Genomic DNA, 18,859 nt, shown 5'->3' with positions numbered 1-18,859 from the left:
AACTTGTGAAACCAGATCCCTTACCACTTTGTGGGTACTTAGGGTATTGTTGCTGATTTTATACTATGAAGGGACATTGTGGTGAAGGGAATGATGATGTATTCCTTTACATTCAATTTGAGAGCATGATTAAGACACCACTTGTTGGGCTGCGTAAGACCCTCCTGGAGTATACTGACATTTGGGGATTCAATACAACTATCGAAGTCAGGTCTCATAGAAAATGATCTAAGATGATAGCAGATGGCAATCTTAAACTTGACCTGCATATATAAAATTGCATAAGAAAAACTCATCAAAATATAGGAATGGTTTATAGAGCCAAAAACGTTCTCACCAACACAACTAAAACTACACATTTCACTACTTATCTCCTCCTCACACTTCTTTATGGTGCTCCCATCCTTACTAACCTTCAGGCATCACAGAAATCAAAACTTGAGCAATGCTATAACAAAGTTGCTAAATTTACAGCCAGTACCCCTTTCAGAACTGATTACTGCAGAGCACTAAAAATTTAAAATTGGTTAGAAGTACCCCATCAGCTAACCTATACACAGCGTCTTACCACCTATAAAAGTATCCCGAATCCATCTGCTTGTCCAGCACTAAATAACATTCTACACAACTATGCTCCCAGTCAATCTTTATGATCCAGTGACCAAAACCTCCTGTCTGTACACAAAGCTATTAAATCTGCTGGGCATTGTCTGTACTCACAAGGCTGGAATGTGTTACCTGTATTCATCAGGTCAATGCACTGTCTCCCATCCTTCAAAACCATTCTGAAAGACTTCCTGGCCAAAAGCTGGCTCAGTTCTTGCTCAACACCAGAGTAAACTATATACCTAAATATGATCAAATGCATACCTATTCATACCTTACATCTTACTGTCTCTTCTTCAATCACTTTCTTACTTCTATCAATTTCTCTCTCTTGGCTTTCTCTCTAAATATACCATAAGCCTGCTTTTCTCTCACTTCATATTTCAATTTCTGTTTGTATTATACTAATTTAACCTTTAATTTCTCTATAAACTGGCTAAAATTTCTCTAAATATTAAATCATTGTACATATCAAATCTGTAAATGTCTTCATTGTTTTAATGTTATTGTTTGTTTTTGGAGCTTTTCTCCCCGGGCCTCTGCTGAAAATGGACATGATTCCAGTCGGACTATCCCAGTTAACAAATGTAAAATAAATAAATAAATAAAAATAAATATTACTTGCATCTATTCATAACTAATGTTTCCATATTATGTCTAATTTGGTATAATTATTTAAACTGTAGGTTTTTTTTTGCATTATTTTTAAATATTGTAAAACCATTGTTCTTAAAATATTTTTTAATACTTTGGAGCTTTTCTCCCCAGGCCTCTGCTGAAAATGGGCTCATGCCCAGTCAGACTTTTCAGGCGATCAAATGTCAATAAATAAATAAATAAATAAATCAGTAAATAAAAATAATAGCTGTATGTACAAATATGATACAGTGCATACTTTTTTCAAAAGTAGAATTGAATGTTACCTGCTGTGTAGCCAAGTGTTATGAAGACCATAATCCATATAAACTGGATCACATCTGTGAATAATATCTATAGAGACAGAGAAGAGAATTAGAGTGATATTCTTTCAGAATAAAGATATTCTTTTACTATAAAAAGGACCATTGCTGTTATATGATCTCACTGATCAAAACATATTTCATGGTTGCTAATCATTGTCTCTACACATATATCTTACACATCTACCACAAATATATCCTTACATGTATATCATAAAGAGTAGGACCTAAAATATAACTGCTTTTGGGACTGATTGCATTACTCAGCTGTGCCTTGTGGACAGACACCTAGTTTGCCATACTTTCTTTTCATTTCTTGTTTCCATCATGTTTATCTATAGGACAGTTTGCATACCAAAAAAATTCCATAGTATGAAGATGAATTGCAATATATCTCAAAGGGCTTAAGTCTTGAATTTCTCAAAATCTTGGTCCTGTAGTCCTAGGTTTGATTCCACATCTGCCTTTGTAAAATTACTAAACCAAACCCATCTGGACTACTCCAGACAAACAGGGACTCCTGCCTAGGTGGATGCTTGGATAAAAAAATTAATAAATGTAAACAGCAGGATGTGTCATGTCAGAAATATCTTGCAGTTCTTAACATCTAGAAACACAGTGTGTTTAGCTGACAAATTGTACTAGCAATGTGTCATTCACTGATTTATGGGAAAATGATTCTGCTTCCTATGAACACATCAGAGCCACAGTGGTCATTTACCTAGCTCAGAAAATTGAAAGCACACATGAAACCACAAATAAGTCAGCATTTAAAAATACCATAAAACATCCATGGAGGTTAAGGGTGCTTGTGCAATCATTTAATATTCACCAAGCTCTTGTGAATAAATATATGCAAGGCAGTGGTAGTTGAATTACAGGTTCAAAGGTTAAGTACTAGGCAATCAGTTTGTAAAAGTTTACAAGCCAAGCCAATAACATATATTTAAAAGTACACTCCAGCCTCAGGGAAGGCTATGCAGGATAGAACTGAGGGAGAATCTGAGGATGCCCATCCAATTATCTATGTTTACCTTGAAGGCATCAAGGATTTTACTCTGCAGGACATAGAGTGGAAGTTTGTTCCACTGTTGGTCCAATCTTGCTTAGGCATATGACAGTCAATACATAAAGCATGCTACAATGCTTGTTTTTAATTGATCGAGGACCTATAATTAGCTTATTAATGTGTGCTGTATGTAACGTCACATTATTATGCATGGTTACCATTTCATTTTGTAACACTGAACCAGAAAATGGTCCCGGGGATCAATTTTCAACTCTAGTTGAAAAAGACAAGCAAACAAATAAGTAGTCAGTAAATAAGTAAACACATAAATAAAATGGATGAATTACGAGGCAAGCAGCTCTAACCTTGAATGTCAAGAGAAAAATAATAAAACTAGAAGAGTTTATGATAAAGATTAATATGCAGTCTGAAGCCTGCCATCACAGACTCTCAGTACAACATGCTACGGATTCTTTAGTTAATGTTTTCAATAAATAACAAATGACTTCTTCAGCATATAACTGTACTTCCAAAACAAAAATTAAATTATTAAATGCAAGATAGAAAGACAGACAATCATGTTTTCTTTCCCATGCTCCTTGTGATATTTCCATGCCAAATGTGGTAGGTATCATTACTATTAAAAAAAAAAACAGAAAAAAACATAAAATGCATTTAAACTACAGTTTTGTTGTGGCAAACACATTCCTGCCTCTCTCATCAATAGATGTCTACACTGTTTATAAAAATTGTAGTGAGTTTGACTACTGCAGCCACATTATTTGTTCTAGAGTGTGCATGCTGTGAAGCATTTTAGAATTTTGCTTGTTTTCTTCTTTGTCTGATATTAGTTCAGCTCAGATGTTTGACATTTTTAATATTAAAGAAATGGCAACATATTTTTGAATATATAGCCGATGTTTAAATGTAACATGTTATAATTCCCTGTCGGTGACTGCCTATTCACAAACATACATGGAGGCTTGTTGAAATGTTAAAGAACAGTAACTGCAATCCTTTAAAGTACGAACTAATAAGTACAAATGTGAGAATATGTACTAATGCTGACATTGTGGCATCTATGAGTATTTCATCCACTGCCAGGTATAGCAATCTCAGAGTTAGTCTAGATTCATTTTCTGTCTAGGAATATGTGTGTGTTTGTGTGTGTGTGTGTGTGTGTGTGTGTGTGTGTGTGTGTGTGTATGTGTGTGTGTGCATGTGTGTATGTGTGTTTGTGCATGTGTGTGTGTGCTTGTGCGTGCGTGCACACGCATGTGTGTGTCTGTGTGTGTGTGTGTGTGTGTGTGTGTGTGTGTGTGTGTGTGTGTGTGTGTGTGTGTATCTAAATAAACATGGCAGGAGTTTTTGGGAACAACTCTCCATGTTGTAGGATATGCTGAGCAAAAATGCTAGTTGTGATTGAACTAGTTGCAGTTTCTTTTTCCAGAGAGTTGACACTAACACTATTGCATCAATCATTTGTTATAGGGATCTCCCATACACAATATAGTTATCATTCCATACTCATTAACATCCCTTTTTTTCAGAGCTTACTTCTTCCACATCCTCCAAAATTTACAGTGGGTAGAGAAGTTTCTAGGCTCCATGACAAAACTTTGAGTCACAGATATAAACCACATTTGAAAGAATAAAACGTATTCAGGGGGCATATTGAGCATAATAAACATTTATGTATTTATTTTTGAAACAGAAATGTAATATTTATGTAACCAGGGCACATGGGTTTGTTAGGAGAATGGCTTCAGCAAACTTTAGGTTTAGTCCTGAATGTGTTATTCATTGCTCCTGAGTCAGCATTTTGCTGTGAATCTGTTAAAATGAAACCTAAATCATAATCTTTATTAATCCCTGTTTTACTTTCCTATTTTCCTTGGTTTCTTCTACAAGACACTTCCTTCAGAACTCAGGCACAGAGGAAATCAGCTAGCTACATGTGGTGATGTAACAGTGCCGTGGCACAATGGTTAATGTCATGGTTTCGTAGCCCTTTGCTCTCCAGTTTGGTTTCCAACCAGAGTGTGGTCAGTGGTTAGTCCACGTCTTTCCTGTATCTGTGCATTTTCTCTATCTGCTCAAATTGTTGCTCTGTGCCATAGACATACCATATGTAAAGTGGCAGTCTTACAATCTGCCAGTTTGTGTGTGTGTGTGTGTGTGTGTGTGTGTGTGTGTGTGTGTGTGTGTGTGTGTGTGAGTGTGTGTGTGTGTGTGTGTCTTGGGATCGAATGGCATCCTATCCAGTGGGCTAGTTTCTACCACTACTACCTTGCACCAGCTGAGGGCCAGGATAGGCTTTAAATTGCTTGTAAATAGATAAAATGTGTTATTATAGCAATAACCCACAGCTAGGTGTAGGTAATGCTGGATTTACCCACAGTTGGTGTGGTTTGGTCACGAGGGTAAAGCCCAAGTGACCATACCTCTCAAGCAGTAAGAGCAAGAAATCTGGACAAAGCCATAAGTAATGGGAGACTTCTTCTTCTTTTCTTCTTCTTCTTTTGGCTTTTCCCAGTTAGGGGTCACCACAGTGGCTCACCTGTCTGCTCATGATTGGCAGTAGAGTTTTACAGTGTCGAGTTGCCAGCCTGGTGCCCAACCGTCCACTGAAGGCACACACATGCACACACTCACACCTAGCCTAGAGCCAATTTGTAGAGTACACTCCACCTACAGCATGTCTTTGGGATGTGGGAGGAAACTGGAGCAATGAGAGGAAACCCATGCAACCACAGGGAGGGCATGCAGACTCCGCACAGAAGGCACCTCAAAAATAGAGATACCTTTTAACTATTGTTCTTGCAAACATAGAAAGTTACGAGAATAAAAGGTTTTGCATTAGAATGAATTTTCTGAAAGGTATGAAGGCTTAAACTCAAATGTCTGTCATTATTTTCTGACTTAAATCCTCAATCATTTACCAATGATTTTCCAAAAAAACAAAATGTTATGAGAAACAGACCAAAAATATGCAGCAAAATTCTGGACATTCTACAAAAATGTGCACAGTTGAGAGGTTTGTGAGTGATCAAACAAAGCAACTGTGGGTAAATCAGCATTACCCACACGCAGACATGGGTTATTTCTATTACATAATGACATTATTTAAGAAAAAAAAGTTACTTACTTTTCTTAAATAGTGTCCTTGTACAATGGCATTGTGCTGCTCTTCAGCATTTTTCCTCAGGATCCTGGGGCTTTCTTAATGTCCTGCGGATGCATATGGGACTTACGTCCCACGCTTACGCAGTTCATCAGTGCTGTGTAAAGGAAGAAGGAAGCAGCAGAGAAAGGAAGATCTTCGTTGCTTTTTTTTTTCCTTTTTAATTAAAACAACAAAAAAATGAAACCTGCAGATTTTCAATGTATGGGAAAGACGAGACAGAGAAAATATAAGGAAAATCGGGTACATTTCTCTAGTTGTGCATAACGTTCCTGATTATTCTTGTAGTTTTCTCTGTCCCATCTGTCTCATTCTTTTGAAGTCTCTGGTTTTTGAAAGTTTATTTGTTTTTAAATTAAAAAAAAATAGAGCTTCTGTAGCATATACTAATAGAAGAATGTCCGGGTGAGCTGACTTTTTTTCTATAGGTATATACTCGATTTACAATGGGCACACTGGTTGGGCTTGTTTTTGAATGTTAATGGTCAGTCATTGTTTAATAGAAAATTAGCCGCAATTAACATCTTTCTGTTGGCAAATAAAGAAAAATTCCACGTGTGATGCTTATATAAATTATATTGCATATAAGGAAAGTGATTCCTTACAGATCTGTTACCTTATGAATCATGATGGCGTAAGGGCCCAGTAGCTTGAATCCACGTGCAAAGTACAAGGTATACATCCATCCCAGGACCAAGGCCATAGACATAGACACATCCTCACCTTCTGTGCTGGTCAGTCTTAGGATCAGAGTAATGAGAACCAGACAAGCATAGCACATGCTGTGATGAAAAAGAAGGTTTCACATATTAGTAACAGTGTAACAGGAAGCAGACATGTTTACAAATATCAAGTTCTTAGGGAAGGAGGAGACTACTGACTAACTAATAACTAACTTACTAAATAGTTACTAAACACAGTGTTATTATAAGAGAAAAGGTGATCACTTATGACAGGCTACATTAGGAAATGCTTCTTGTGATGAAGGGCTAAGGCGATTTTATCCTCTAGGGATGTAAACTTGGACAAGATTAAACCACTATTCAAGTTCAAGTCTTTGCAAATAAAAAAAAGTGCTAAAACATTCCAGGTGGGAAAGCTTTCTGCTTACTGATATCCTGAATTCTGAATGCACCAGTTCACTTCTTAAACTTGCTAAAAGTTGAAAAATGAAAGAGCTGCTTTGTGATGCAAGTAAAATCTATCGCAATAATCAACAGAATGTTTAAATAATGTCATCACTCCTGATTCTTACAGTTAAAGCATGATCAATCCCAAGAACACTGAATATGTTTATATTATTGCATAGCTCATTATTCCACTTCTTTAATATACTTTTATAAAACAGACTCCCAAAATGTCCAATGATATGAAAACAGTGTTTTGATCAGTTTAATTTCAGGTATAAAAGGGAAGCATGCTTTAACTATACCTATAAATCTTCATGACAGGGAAACAAATTATTCCCTTATACTGTGAACTATTTCAGGAAAGTCAATTTCCATTCCACTTAGGTTAATAATTGTTCTTCATCCTCCAGACAGCAGGGTTATTTTTGTTCTTGTTAATCTCGATAACTGTCTAGTCCACCATGGAGGACCCTTAATACCTTTTCTAACCTTTCTCTCTTTTTTTCATACAATTTATTTCTCTATTAATATGTGCAGCTTTGTGAAGAACATAATTCAATTGTCCACTGTACTAATAGAATGAAACTTTCCCCTGCAATCCTAATGACCTAATAAGGTAACAATTAGCATCATAATATCTCGTCTCATAGTGAGAGACCACCTGGCAATTCACCAGCTTTGTAAGCAATAAAATACTCTGTCATGCAAAGAACTTCCCAGTGCAGGAACCATTGTCAGCTCAGGCACATTAAGAAATCTTGTTGGAAAACGCATTTCAAATATTATTCAGTCTTGTTGGAATCATACCTATGTTGTTCTAAGGCTACTGTATTTAATATTTGTAATGTAAGATTTGTTTGTTTGTGTAAGATACTGTCTTGAAATACCAGAGGAAAATAAGAGTCTTACACTATGCTTGGAGTCTCCTGCATGCAGCAGTATTTACAAGTAGCAATATGACCAAAAGCAGCCATAAAGAGTTTGCTCTCTTCATTGCTTTGATACAGGCCACTATGTATAACTTAAAATCTAGTCTTCCTCATTAGCAATTTTTAACTTAGATTAAAGCCCCACGTCCGCACTTGCAGCATCTAACACTGTGACAACCAACATAATCTTTCAGACCGATGGGTTGAAATGTATCTCAAGATCATGTTTTGGTGTTAATGACAATGTCTGCATTGTGCTCAAATAACACCGATTCCAGTCCATCAGGTTTTTTCTTTCCATATCTTACATTATAAAGTAGAAACCTCAGCAACGAATTTCCAGATGAATTTGTATTTGTATTCAGTAATAGTGGATATGGTGTTATTATGCTTGTTTGATACAGTAACTGTGGGCAACTGAGGGTATTGTGAGGGGACACAAATAGCAATACTTTATTTATTTATTTATTTGGTTTAGACAGGAAAAGGAGAGTTGCAGCTGGTTTATAGAGTAATAGGACATTTATTAGCTCGACGTAGGGGTATATCATCAGCAAGCAGAATAATTTTTAAAGTGTTAAGGTCATCAGATAGGTCATTAATGAATAAAGGTCAGATAGGTCATTAATGAATAAAGGGCCTAAAACTGAGCCTTGAGGGATGTCTGTGTTAAGAGCACCAATAGCTGACATCTGATTATTAGAATGAACCTGACATTTTTTTTTTCACAAGATAAGTTAAATTCAGCTAGCTTAATAACCATCAAATTGTGGCTAACTGCCTGAGATACCATTGTCTTATCACCTAAGAAACCAGCAGTGGTGAGGCCTCATTGATGTTGCAGTAGACACACGTAATAGCAGAACGTAGAGATGTTGTGGTGTTGAATGCATTCCTGAACCTATGCTGTTTGTCGGACAGAATGCCATAGCTATTTATATGCTTAAGTTGTTTTTTATAAAGTAGTTTTTCAAAGACTATCAGTTTCTGAGACATCACAGTATTGTCAGTGCAGTTTATTCAAGCTGCATTGCAACTCTCAAGTCACCCACAAGCAGGTGTCTGGTATTCTTTGGGTATGCACAGTTATGCTCATGGGACTTCTTAAACAAATTCATTAATGGACTTCTTGCACTTCTGACACTCCACAACTTATTCTGTTGAAAGTGCCTAAAGCATCTTTACTCAGGGTCTCTGTGAGAGTCAAACATCTCTGTCATTTTGTACTACATGCCTTACTTTAAAGTACTTTAGAGATTGCACTACTCTAATATCTTTCATACACACACACCATCGTTAACTTCATAAAATAATATGTGGAGAATATACAGCACATTGTAAGCAACATCCCTTCCATATCAAGTAGACACTAGATCAGTATTTTTAAATGGAATGTGAATCAACATTAACCACATTTTCCCATTTTTCTACATGGGGTTTATAAAGATGAATCATCTGTAACCACTTCTCTTGATTCAGTGCCACTCTCCTACCTTCTTTGACAGTCTGTATGGTTGTCTCAAGTCTTTGCTCATTGAATCCCGCCATCTCTTGGCTGCTCCTTGACTTCTTGTATCTCCTTAATCATCTTCAGGAAATTGTCTTCTGCTTTCCTGCAAATGTAAGCGAACCACCACGATCTGTTTTCCCTGACTTCCTCCACAGTTGGAGATGCCTTGGATTTTGCTCTGATGTCCTCATTTCTTCATTGCTTAAAATGATCTTGTTCCAGTACTTTTTTCTTCTATCTCAGTTTTCGTCATTGTCTCCAGTTTGCTTCCAGGGCATCTGCCTTGTATTTACTCAGTAATAGCCCATGTGCTTTTAGTTTTGCATTCCAGCCCTTTGCTATTTGCTGAAGTTCTTGTTCAGAGTCTACTTACAGTGCCACAACATCTGCTAGTAATAGTAGACAAATTGCGTATAATGATAATAATAATAATAATAATAATAATAATAATAAAAAACTAAAGCAAAAGCCAACAAGCTTGTCAGAAGACAAGACTGAAAATGACAATGATCACAGTTTTCTGCAGCAGAAGAAACTGACAAATATAGTACCATAAGGTCACCTGCTTCTTATCCAAATTATGAAAGAGAAAGAGAACCAGCCAAGGTACAATGAGAAGAGGGCAGACTGCTATCCACATCTGGCAAATGCCAGTTGTATATTTATTTATTTAATTTTATTTTACATTTGTTTAGCGGGAAGGTCCAACTGGGTGGAGGCCCATTTTCAGTGGAGGCCCGAGGAGAAAAGCTCTACATAGTGAAAATTACATGCCAAGAAGTAGATACAAAAGCTCTACATAATAACATATATGAAAAACATACCATATTGGTGTTTTTTGTACAATGCAATATCATACCATAGGTAAAAAATTTAAAAGTAATTGTACAAAGATAGTAGGATAAATATAAAATAGCACAGTTTGTATGATCAAGCAATATTGCAGCTAAGGAGGTTAGGTGAGGGAAAGAGGAGTTGAAATATGTTCATATGTTAGTATTATGAGAAGGTGACAGAAGTAGTAGTTCACAATAGCAATTTCATTATTTTAATAAAAGTATTACATTTTTTTATTTTTTGTGTGTTCTAAAATGATTATTTTGTAAGCAAATTCAATCTTACTTACACACACACACACACACACACACACACACACACACACACACACACACACACACACACACACACACACACACACACACACATGCAAAACACTTCCAAAAGAACACAGCAACAAATATTAAACCTCAACTTACCCAATACAATGAAATGGGCCGCCTATGGGAGATTTCCAAAAGTAAATCTTCATACCAAATCGAAGAACATCAGGAACCTGAAATTGAATGTGGACGTTTTCAAATGAATGCCTTTTCATTCTACCCCTACATCATTAAAAAACATCTAAAGGTGCAGGTTTTTGTTTATATAATAACTGCTGAGGCCTCCAGGTTCATACATTATTCTTCTCATAAACCTTTATGCATTGCAGAAATAAAGTATTTTGAAAATAATACCTTTTCCAATCATATCAATTCAAAGTTCTTTTCATAATTAGAATATTACTTCTACATGAAGGAAATGGCTATGCTATTCGATAATGGTTTATTTCAGCATCTGTGTTTCCAGTATTTAATGTAAAGAAAAATATCAAAGAATTACAATCCTGTATTAAAATATAAGGCATTCTACAGATTGCATCTTATTATGTTCACTACGAGAATTTTACTTGCAGTAATAATTACTCTAATCTCAGGAAATGGGGTTGTTAGCTAATGACAAATGTTGTTGTCTTTCGGCTTTTCCTGGTTAGGGGTCGCCACAGCGGAACTCTGGTCTGCTAATGATTGGCAGTAGATTTTCATGAATGCCAAGGTGCCAGCTCGATGTTCAACCTTCAATGAAGGCACGCCCATTTACACATCTTTCGAATGCCCAGCCAACCACGGGGAGGACATGCAGACTCCACACAGAAGGCACTCCCCGCACTCCAGCTGAGAATCAAACGGGAGAACCTCTTGCTGTGAGGCAACAATGCTACCGCTGCACCACCGCGGAAGTGTTAACTAATGACAAATAAATAAAGGAAATATGAACTTCTTTTTAATCTTATTAGGGAATTATTCAAATGAGTTAAACATTGAGGATATACCTTAAGTTCAATCAATCCATACTTGAAATTTACAAATACACCAATAACTATCTTACCAACAGATAACACTGTGGTCTTGCAAAAAAGGTTAGAAACAAACCTTACAGTGAAATGGATTATAGTAATTATGGAACAGGTAGGTTTATTAACAACCGTATCATTGCTGCATGTAATCTGATTTCATGTAGCACTGTGCTCCTTGCATTGCACCAGTGGTATAGAGATATAAATGATGCTTAACAATTTTTAAATGAGACAGAGTCTAATGATATCCTTGACTACCAAACCTGCACCTTTCCCTTCAACTTGTATAAACCACATATGGCATTCAGCCAGAAGCATTACCCCACTGTTCTTAATGCTTGCCTTATACCAAGGTATAGAATTTTCTCATCATGTTATGATCTTGCTATTTTTTCATTTAGGCTGCTGCAATCATCAACTACTAATTACGTGAATAAATACACGGTCTCATCATTTACATATTCAGACTGCAGCTCCTGCATGATCAACTTGCATTGGTTTTCCTGTGCGTCCTTGATAGCTAAAATGTCAGAACTCATTAGTTTACTCAAGCTAGAAAATCTAACTCAGAAAGCACTACAGCAGGATAGAGCAATGGACATCCATATTAAGGAGAATCCAGTGGAATGGGAAGCAACTGGTCAGTTGCCATATCAAGATATTTTGGAGTCTTCCACAGGAAACCAGTATAAAGGTTCACTTGAAGCTGGAGAGCATGGAAAGGACAGGAAACTGTAGCAACTCTGACGCAGTCAAAGTTGAGGAGTGATAGGCCCGTGAGTTCCCATATGACAGACCAATGGATGACACAGGATGAAATTGAAGAGAATGTGCCACAGGAAGATGCTATAGAACTTTTTATAGAATGCCCACAGGAAATGGAGAACAAAAATGTGCCCTCAATTTAGAAGAAAATGAAATAAGAGAAGAGTTGCTTGATTTAATAGAGATAGACATATTAAGATCAATGAAAGAAACAGAGTACAGAAGGTCAATAAAACCCAAAAAGTCAGGAGTTTAATAAAACAAATGAACACAGTAATTAGGACTGTCCATAGAGATCCATGCAATATGACAGAAGTAAACAGGATATATTACTGTGCAGCTAAATTAATAACAGATAAAATTCTACCACAAGAACACAGGGTAGTGAGGGAAAGGAAGGGGAGAAATCGAATACAATCATAGAAGTATCGAATCGAGAAAACTATAAAGCAATTAAGACAAGAAGTGTCACTGTTAGAAGAGTATAGAAGAGGGAACAAATCAACAAAAATACTCAGAAAGATAGACGTGATAAAAGCAATGCACAGTATTATTATGGATCAGGATTTATCATGCACTATTGCAAATAAAAACTAAAATTCTCAGCACACGCAGAAAAACTGAGCAGATACACAGATAAATATAAGGGAAAAGTACAAAATAAGGAATTTATTGATGGCCCCAAAACGTTCTATACAGAACTGGGAAACAATGCAAAAGGAATTGAAAGATCACCCAAAAAAGAAGAAAGAAATACATTTGGAGAAATATCTATGAAGATCCCGTGGAACAAAACAAAGACGCTAAATGGATAGAAGAAGTAAAAGAAAGAATAAGAAGCTCAAAGGTACAGGTTATGAAATGGGATGAAGTAACGTCCAGAAAGATTGAAATAAATTTAAGAAAAGCCTCCAGTTGGAAAATCCCAGGTCCAGATGCAGTACCTACCTTCTGGCTAAATGTATTAACATCTATACACAAAGATTTAGCCATGAGTAACAACTATTTATATATGCGCACCATGGACAGACAACAACCTGGTTAAAAACAGGAAAAACAATGCTCCTATTTAAGAGTGAATCTGCAAGTTATCCTAAAAATTATAAACCAATGACCTGCCTTCCAACAATGTATAAACTCTACACCAGAATTGATGCTGACAGAGTTTATAGTCATTTAGAAGAAATTTTAATCATAGCAATAGAGCAAAAGGGTATTAAAAGAAAGTCATATGGAACAAAGGATAATGTGTTGCTAAATAAAGTCATAAAGGAGAACTATAAAAAGGGGAAGAATCTAAGTATGGCATGGATTAACTACAAAAATCATTTGATAGTATTCCACATTCATGGATTAAAGAGTGCTTAGAAATGTATAAGATACACCCTACACTGATTGAGTACATTACAGTGAACATGAAACAGTGGTGGACCACTTTGCAATTAAACCATGATAAAGGACAAATTATTATTCCAGTGATAAAAATTCAAAGGAAGATATTCCAGGGTGACTCCCTGTCACTGCTGCTATTCTGCCTTGCACTTAACCCATTAAGTTGTCTACTTAAGAGCTTAGGCCATGGCTATAATTTGTCTTCTAGAAAACAGCAAAGTGTAAAGACTTCCCATCTTCTCTTTGTTGATGATTTAAAACTGTATAGCTCATCAGATGAGGAGTTGAAAGCACAACTGCAAGTAGTCAAAACTTTTTCAGATGATATAATAATGTCATTTGGTCTTGATAAATGTCAAACAGCAACCTTTAAAGAAGGAAAACTGCAGCACCAAGAAAACATCAGTTTAGGACAAGAATGTGATATAAAAGAACTTGAGCAAGAGGGAGTGTATAAACATTTGGGAACTAATGAAGGATCAACAATAAAACATGAACAGATATGAATAAAACTTAGTAAGGAATACTTTAGAAGACTTAAATTAATCCTAAAAACAGCACTGACATCTAGGAACATAATTCAAGCATACCTGTCAATCTCTTAATTCAAGCTATAAACCAATTTATTCTTCCTTTCCTAACTTACAGTTTTGGAGTGACTGACTGGCCCCAAAAGGTGTTGGATAGATTAGACATGAAAACAAGAAGGGTGCTTCATGCTCATCAAATGATTTATAAAAATCCATGCGTACCAAGATTGTATATTCCCCATTTGAAGGAGGGATGGGCCTTCTTGAAATCGATTTCATGTATAGATCTGCAATCGTGGGACTGCACACATATCTGCGCACAAGACCCAAACATAGTGAAAGTTTTGAAACATGAGTAGAATAAATCTAAGATGACTTTCCTGATTAGTCTGGCAGAAGCATATCAACATCAAGCAGGAATGGAAATCAAACCAGAAGTAGATAAAAATCAGGCAGCAACTGAATGTGACAAAAAACAAAAGAAATAACGTAAGATGAACAATCAGATGAGAAGGCAAGAAATGTGGAAAATGCATAAATATAGTTGCAAGTATAGAAAACTTCTGGAAGAACCTCATTTTGATCAAGATCAAATGCAGGAATGGTTAAAGAGAGGCGAATTCAAACTAAAAGATGAAAGGTTGATATTGTAAGTACAAGATAGTGGGCTACATGCACATTGGTTTACAAAGTCCATTGAACGTGTGGGAGAAACAGAAAAAATAGAGGTTTTGTAAAACAGAATTGGAAACAGTTTCACACCTTGTTTCTGGTTGTGTCATACTAATGGCAGAAGGACTATATACTGAAAGGCATAATAATGTGGTAAGACTGTTGCACTGGGGATAGTGCAAACATTATGGTACTGAAGTGGCTGAAAAACACTGGAAACATGAGATGCAAAGCATCACAGAAAATGTTGTCTACATCACATGGAATCACCCATTACCAACAGTTGAAAAGATAGATGTGAAAAAGCCAGACAAAAGTAGCATTGATCATTGAAATTGCTACATCCAGTGACTACAGTGTCTTGCATACAGAGGGACACAAAGTCATAAAATATCAGGATTTGCAGATTGAAATGAGAGCAGTGGAGAAGAAATATACCCAGACAGTTCCAATAGTAGTAGAAGCAACTGGTGTTATAAAAAAGAATCTACAATCATATTTAGATATGTTACCAATACATGTAACTCCATATGGAATGCAGAAGGAGTCACTACTGGGCACACTGCAGGTGCTACAAAGAGCACTTCTGGCTGACATCAAAGACTGAAACAATACTAATTTCATGAACTTTAATTGTGTTTTGACTTAGGAATGGGGTCCATTCCCGTCATGGCATTAAAAATGCAAAAGACTTGGAAAGTCTTATATTTGGTAAAGTTCTGACATCTGCTGCAGTGACTCCTTGTTTCTTAACTGCAAGGAGAGAGAATTCTACAGATATGAGAATGTTACCAAATATATTCATTGCTGACTGCATTCACATTAGCTTTGAAATGCTTTTAGCAGCTATGCCATTTACAATTGTGCATGGCTAGTTTAACCAAACAGTCATCTCTGAAGCTATGCTGACATTGACATAGGCAGTGTGACATTTTTATGATTAGATATTGCACTATTCTTGCTTCTTGATGTGTTTTAAGTAAACGTCTTACCATGCAGGACAGACTAGCAGCTGGTTTCAGCATCCATTTTTTTTCTAATTTTGAGAGTTTGAATTACATTGTCTCTTCCTTTTGTGCTTCCTAAATGATTTGCTAAAATCATATCCTGTGATGTTATGCCTTCTTACCTTAGTCCTTCAAGGATAATTTCATGGATTCCACGCTGAAGTATTGCCATGTCAATCTTAACTTTTTAGAATTGTTATGAAACCCATTATTCTGGGAGAAGATGAGAATTATACCACCCTTATCTTTGGCGTTTCCAAAACTGGGTTTCATTGATGCCTGCTGTTAATGAATATAGAACAGATGTAGACAATAAGACCAAACTCAAACTAAATCTAAATCTTACTAGAATTTCCAAATGCTCTGAATCCCCAGGATAAGAATACTCAAATATTCTAAATTTTCACTTCTTACTTACTAAACCATTTCTTTGGCATTTCTTACTGGATGAAAGGGGAAGATATAGAAGCTCTGTTATGACATTTCATCTCTGAAAGAGAACAACACCGTGAGAACAATGACCCCAACCTGCCATAATGAGCAATGGCTTTGTGGCTTTCCTGTGGTGCATCAGTCCCTTTCTAGCCTCATTAGGTAGTAGTCACCTATTACCGTGGTCAGGAAGTGTACTGATAGCAGTAAGGCCACATTCAACAGAATGAGAAATCCCTACCCCTGGGATAACAAGGTTTTCCTACAGTATACAGTCATATATAGGATACAATGAGATGACACTGTCAGTGTTTGGTGGATGATATGAGGCAGCCATTACTGTAACTGTGAGGCAATGTTCGTGGTCAACTGGAATGAGGCTGATAAGAAAAAAAGGCTTATTAAGTTAAAAAAATGTGTGCATAGAACTCAGCCTGGTTTATATTTTGTAACTAAACAAAAACATTTATTCTATACACTGATGGGAGTTGTTGCTCCATATTATTAATTTTTGCAGACCTCCCCCATTCAGGAAACTTGCAACAGATATTCAGGTGAATAACTCCTAACTATTTTGCAAAAGTCAGATACTAGTTTGGCTTCAGTGAAGCAGATTTACAATGTTGAATATTTTCTTTGGAACTTTATCAGTCATTTGCCACTTTCCAAATTTTAACAAAATCTTATTGAAATAATGAGTCAATCACATTCTTAGTCTAATCAGTCAAAATAAATCCTTATTCATTATCCACTTATAATATTCATGTTATATTATCCTAATAATCTTACATCTTCTTTCAGTGTTGCAGACAGTACGTACAATAGATAAAACTACTATTTTAGTACAGGAGTTTTCATGTCTGTTCAGGCTTTTTAATGTGCAGAAAAAATATGCTGTTTAACAGGGTTGAATTTACTTCAGCAAAATAAACAGTTTATGGAAAGGATTGAAGGCTATTCCTGTGGTGGGTAACGTGTAAGAAAGTCTGCCCAGCATATTCCTTCTTGTTAGTACATAGTGGCATGAGATTCTAGATACCCTATATGCTAGAAGGATGAGAGAAATTTAGAAACAGACATTTACAGAGGGCAAACATGCATAGGACATTGAATATTTTGGAAATGTAGAGTATGTTATTGGAATTTAGGAGACCATGGCACTATAATATATGAGATAGACAAGTTATTTATTTATTTTTTTTTGGAACTGATTTCTTAATGAGAATTAACTAGGATAGCAAGCAAAAGGGGATATTCTAATGTTGGGATTAGAACATTTATACACATGTAATTACATATTTCTGGATTAACAAGATTATGTACTCTACATGTCAGTTTTAAGTGACTTGAACTTCAAAAGTAAGCATGTCAAAAATCAGTCAGACAAAGATCAGGGAACATCTTAAAAAGTGTAGGAGCCACCTGGAATATAAGGTTACTAAATACAACTGTGAGTTTAAGATGAGTAAAGGGGTAAATAGACTTTAAGGGTTTCTAAATATGAGTGGCCTGGTTTTAGGGGGTTTACCATTAAGTTTATGTGGGTGAACCCAGTGTGTTTTTTTTTTTGCTGTAATCTTCTTGTAGGTAAGATTGTAGATCAGAAATATTGATAGATATAAAGTCATAGCAACTTATCAGTGCAAAGCACCATTTTTAGAGCTCTAGGCACTGGACACAGAGGCAGTATTACTTTTTTCTTCATCTGTTTCTTCAGTGCAATTTATCCCATTTTGTGTGAAGATCATAAAAAACAGTATGGAATACATATGTACCCATACTCTACAAAATATGATCTGCTTTCTCTCCAGTTAAAGCTACTTCTTAAGAGCTCTCAACATGGAAGTTAAACTTTACCTGCTTGTGTCAAACATAAAATATGTTTGTTATGATTGGAGACCCAATCATAATCCGCTATGTTATAGAAGTATGAACCTCATTGGTAGACCTAAGCAAATCTCATACTACAACACATATGCAATCAACAAAGAATTGTATGCTAAGCTAACGAACAACTTTAAAATCTATAACACACCTCATTCTGCCACATGAACAGCAGCAAGAAGTAAAATGCACCATCAACAGTTTTAGAAACTTCTAGAAACTTCACATTGTTGTCTGCTGTACTATTTTAACTGGTAGCCTATCAGGGCTGCTAAAATTTCCTACATATTACAAATAATTATGATTGGGTCTCCAGTGTTCCCTAAATAGATTAAAGAAATTCACCTCTTGAACGCCACTCAAGTTAAATTTCATGAATCCATTCTTTAAACACACAACAGCTTGGATATAATTGGAAACCTTATCATAATCCTCTATATCCTGAGTCAGTAATCACTATGATCTCTTATTGTTTCACTGGAAACTACAAGACACAAACACTAACTGAGATTTGTTTTTAAATTATGGGTCTTCATTTGCTTCTTCTGATATTACCACAGCAAGAGAAACCAAGTTCAATAAAAAGTTTCATACTATCTAAACAGATTTTTCTTTACATGTGCCAATTCTGTATGTGTAACTTGGAGCAGTAGATGGGGAATCAAAAATGTACCCCT

The 18,859-nt window shown here is 36.0% G+C and overlaps 1 protein-coding gene across 1 annotated transcript in view; it reads right to left on the bottom strand.

Annotated features, from left to right (window-relative positions):
• LOC122808719 (transient receptor potential cation channel subfamily V member 5-like) overlaps positions 1-18,859 on the bottom strand; it is a 917,417-nt gene that overhangs the window by 112,872 nt on the left and 785,686 nt on the right. The window contains exons 11-13 of the mRNA XM_044079711.1: positions 10,584-10,660; positions 6,375-6,540; positions 1,530-1,596 (exon numbers count right to left, since the gene is read on the bottom strand). Of these exons, the coding sequence (XP_043935646.1) occupies positions 1,530-1,596; positions 6,375-6,540; positions 10,584-10,660 (310 nt within the window). The remainder of the gene's footprint in view (positions 1-1,529; positions 1,597-6,374; positions 6,541-10,583; positions 10,661-18,859) is intronic.

The sequence above is a fragment of the Protopterus annectens genome, chromosome 8.part0 (genome assembly GCF_019279795.1).
Source record: "Protopterus annectens isolate FY-2018-M chromosome 8.part0, PAN1.0, whole genome shotgun sequence".
Classification (NCBI taxonomy): domain Eukaryota; kingdom Metazoa; phylum Chordata; order Ceratodontiformes; family Protopteridae; genus Protopterus; species Protopterus annectens.
The sequence above is the reverse complement of the archived record's forward strand: the minus strand, read 5'-3'. Positions and strand labels throughout refer to the sequence as shown.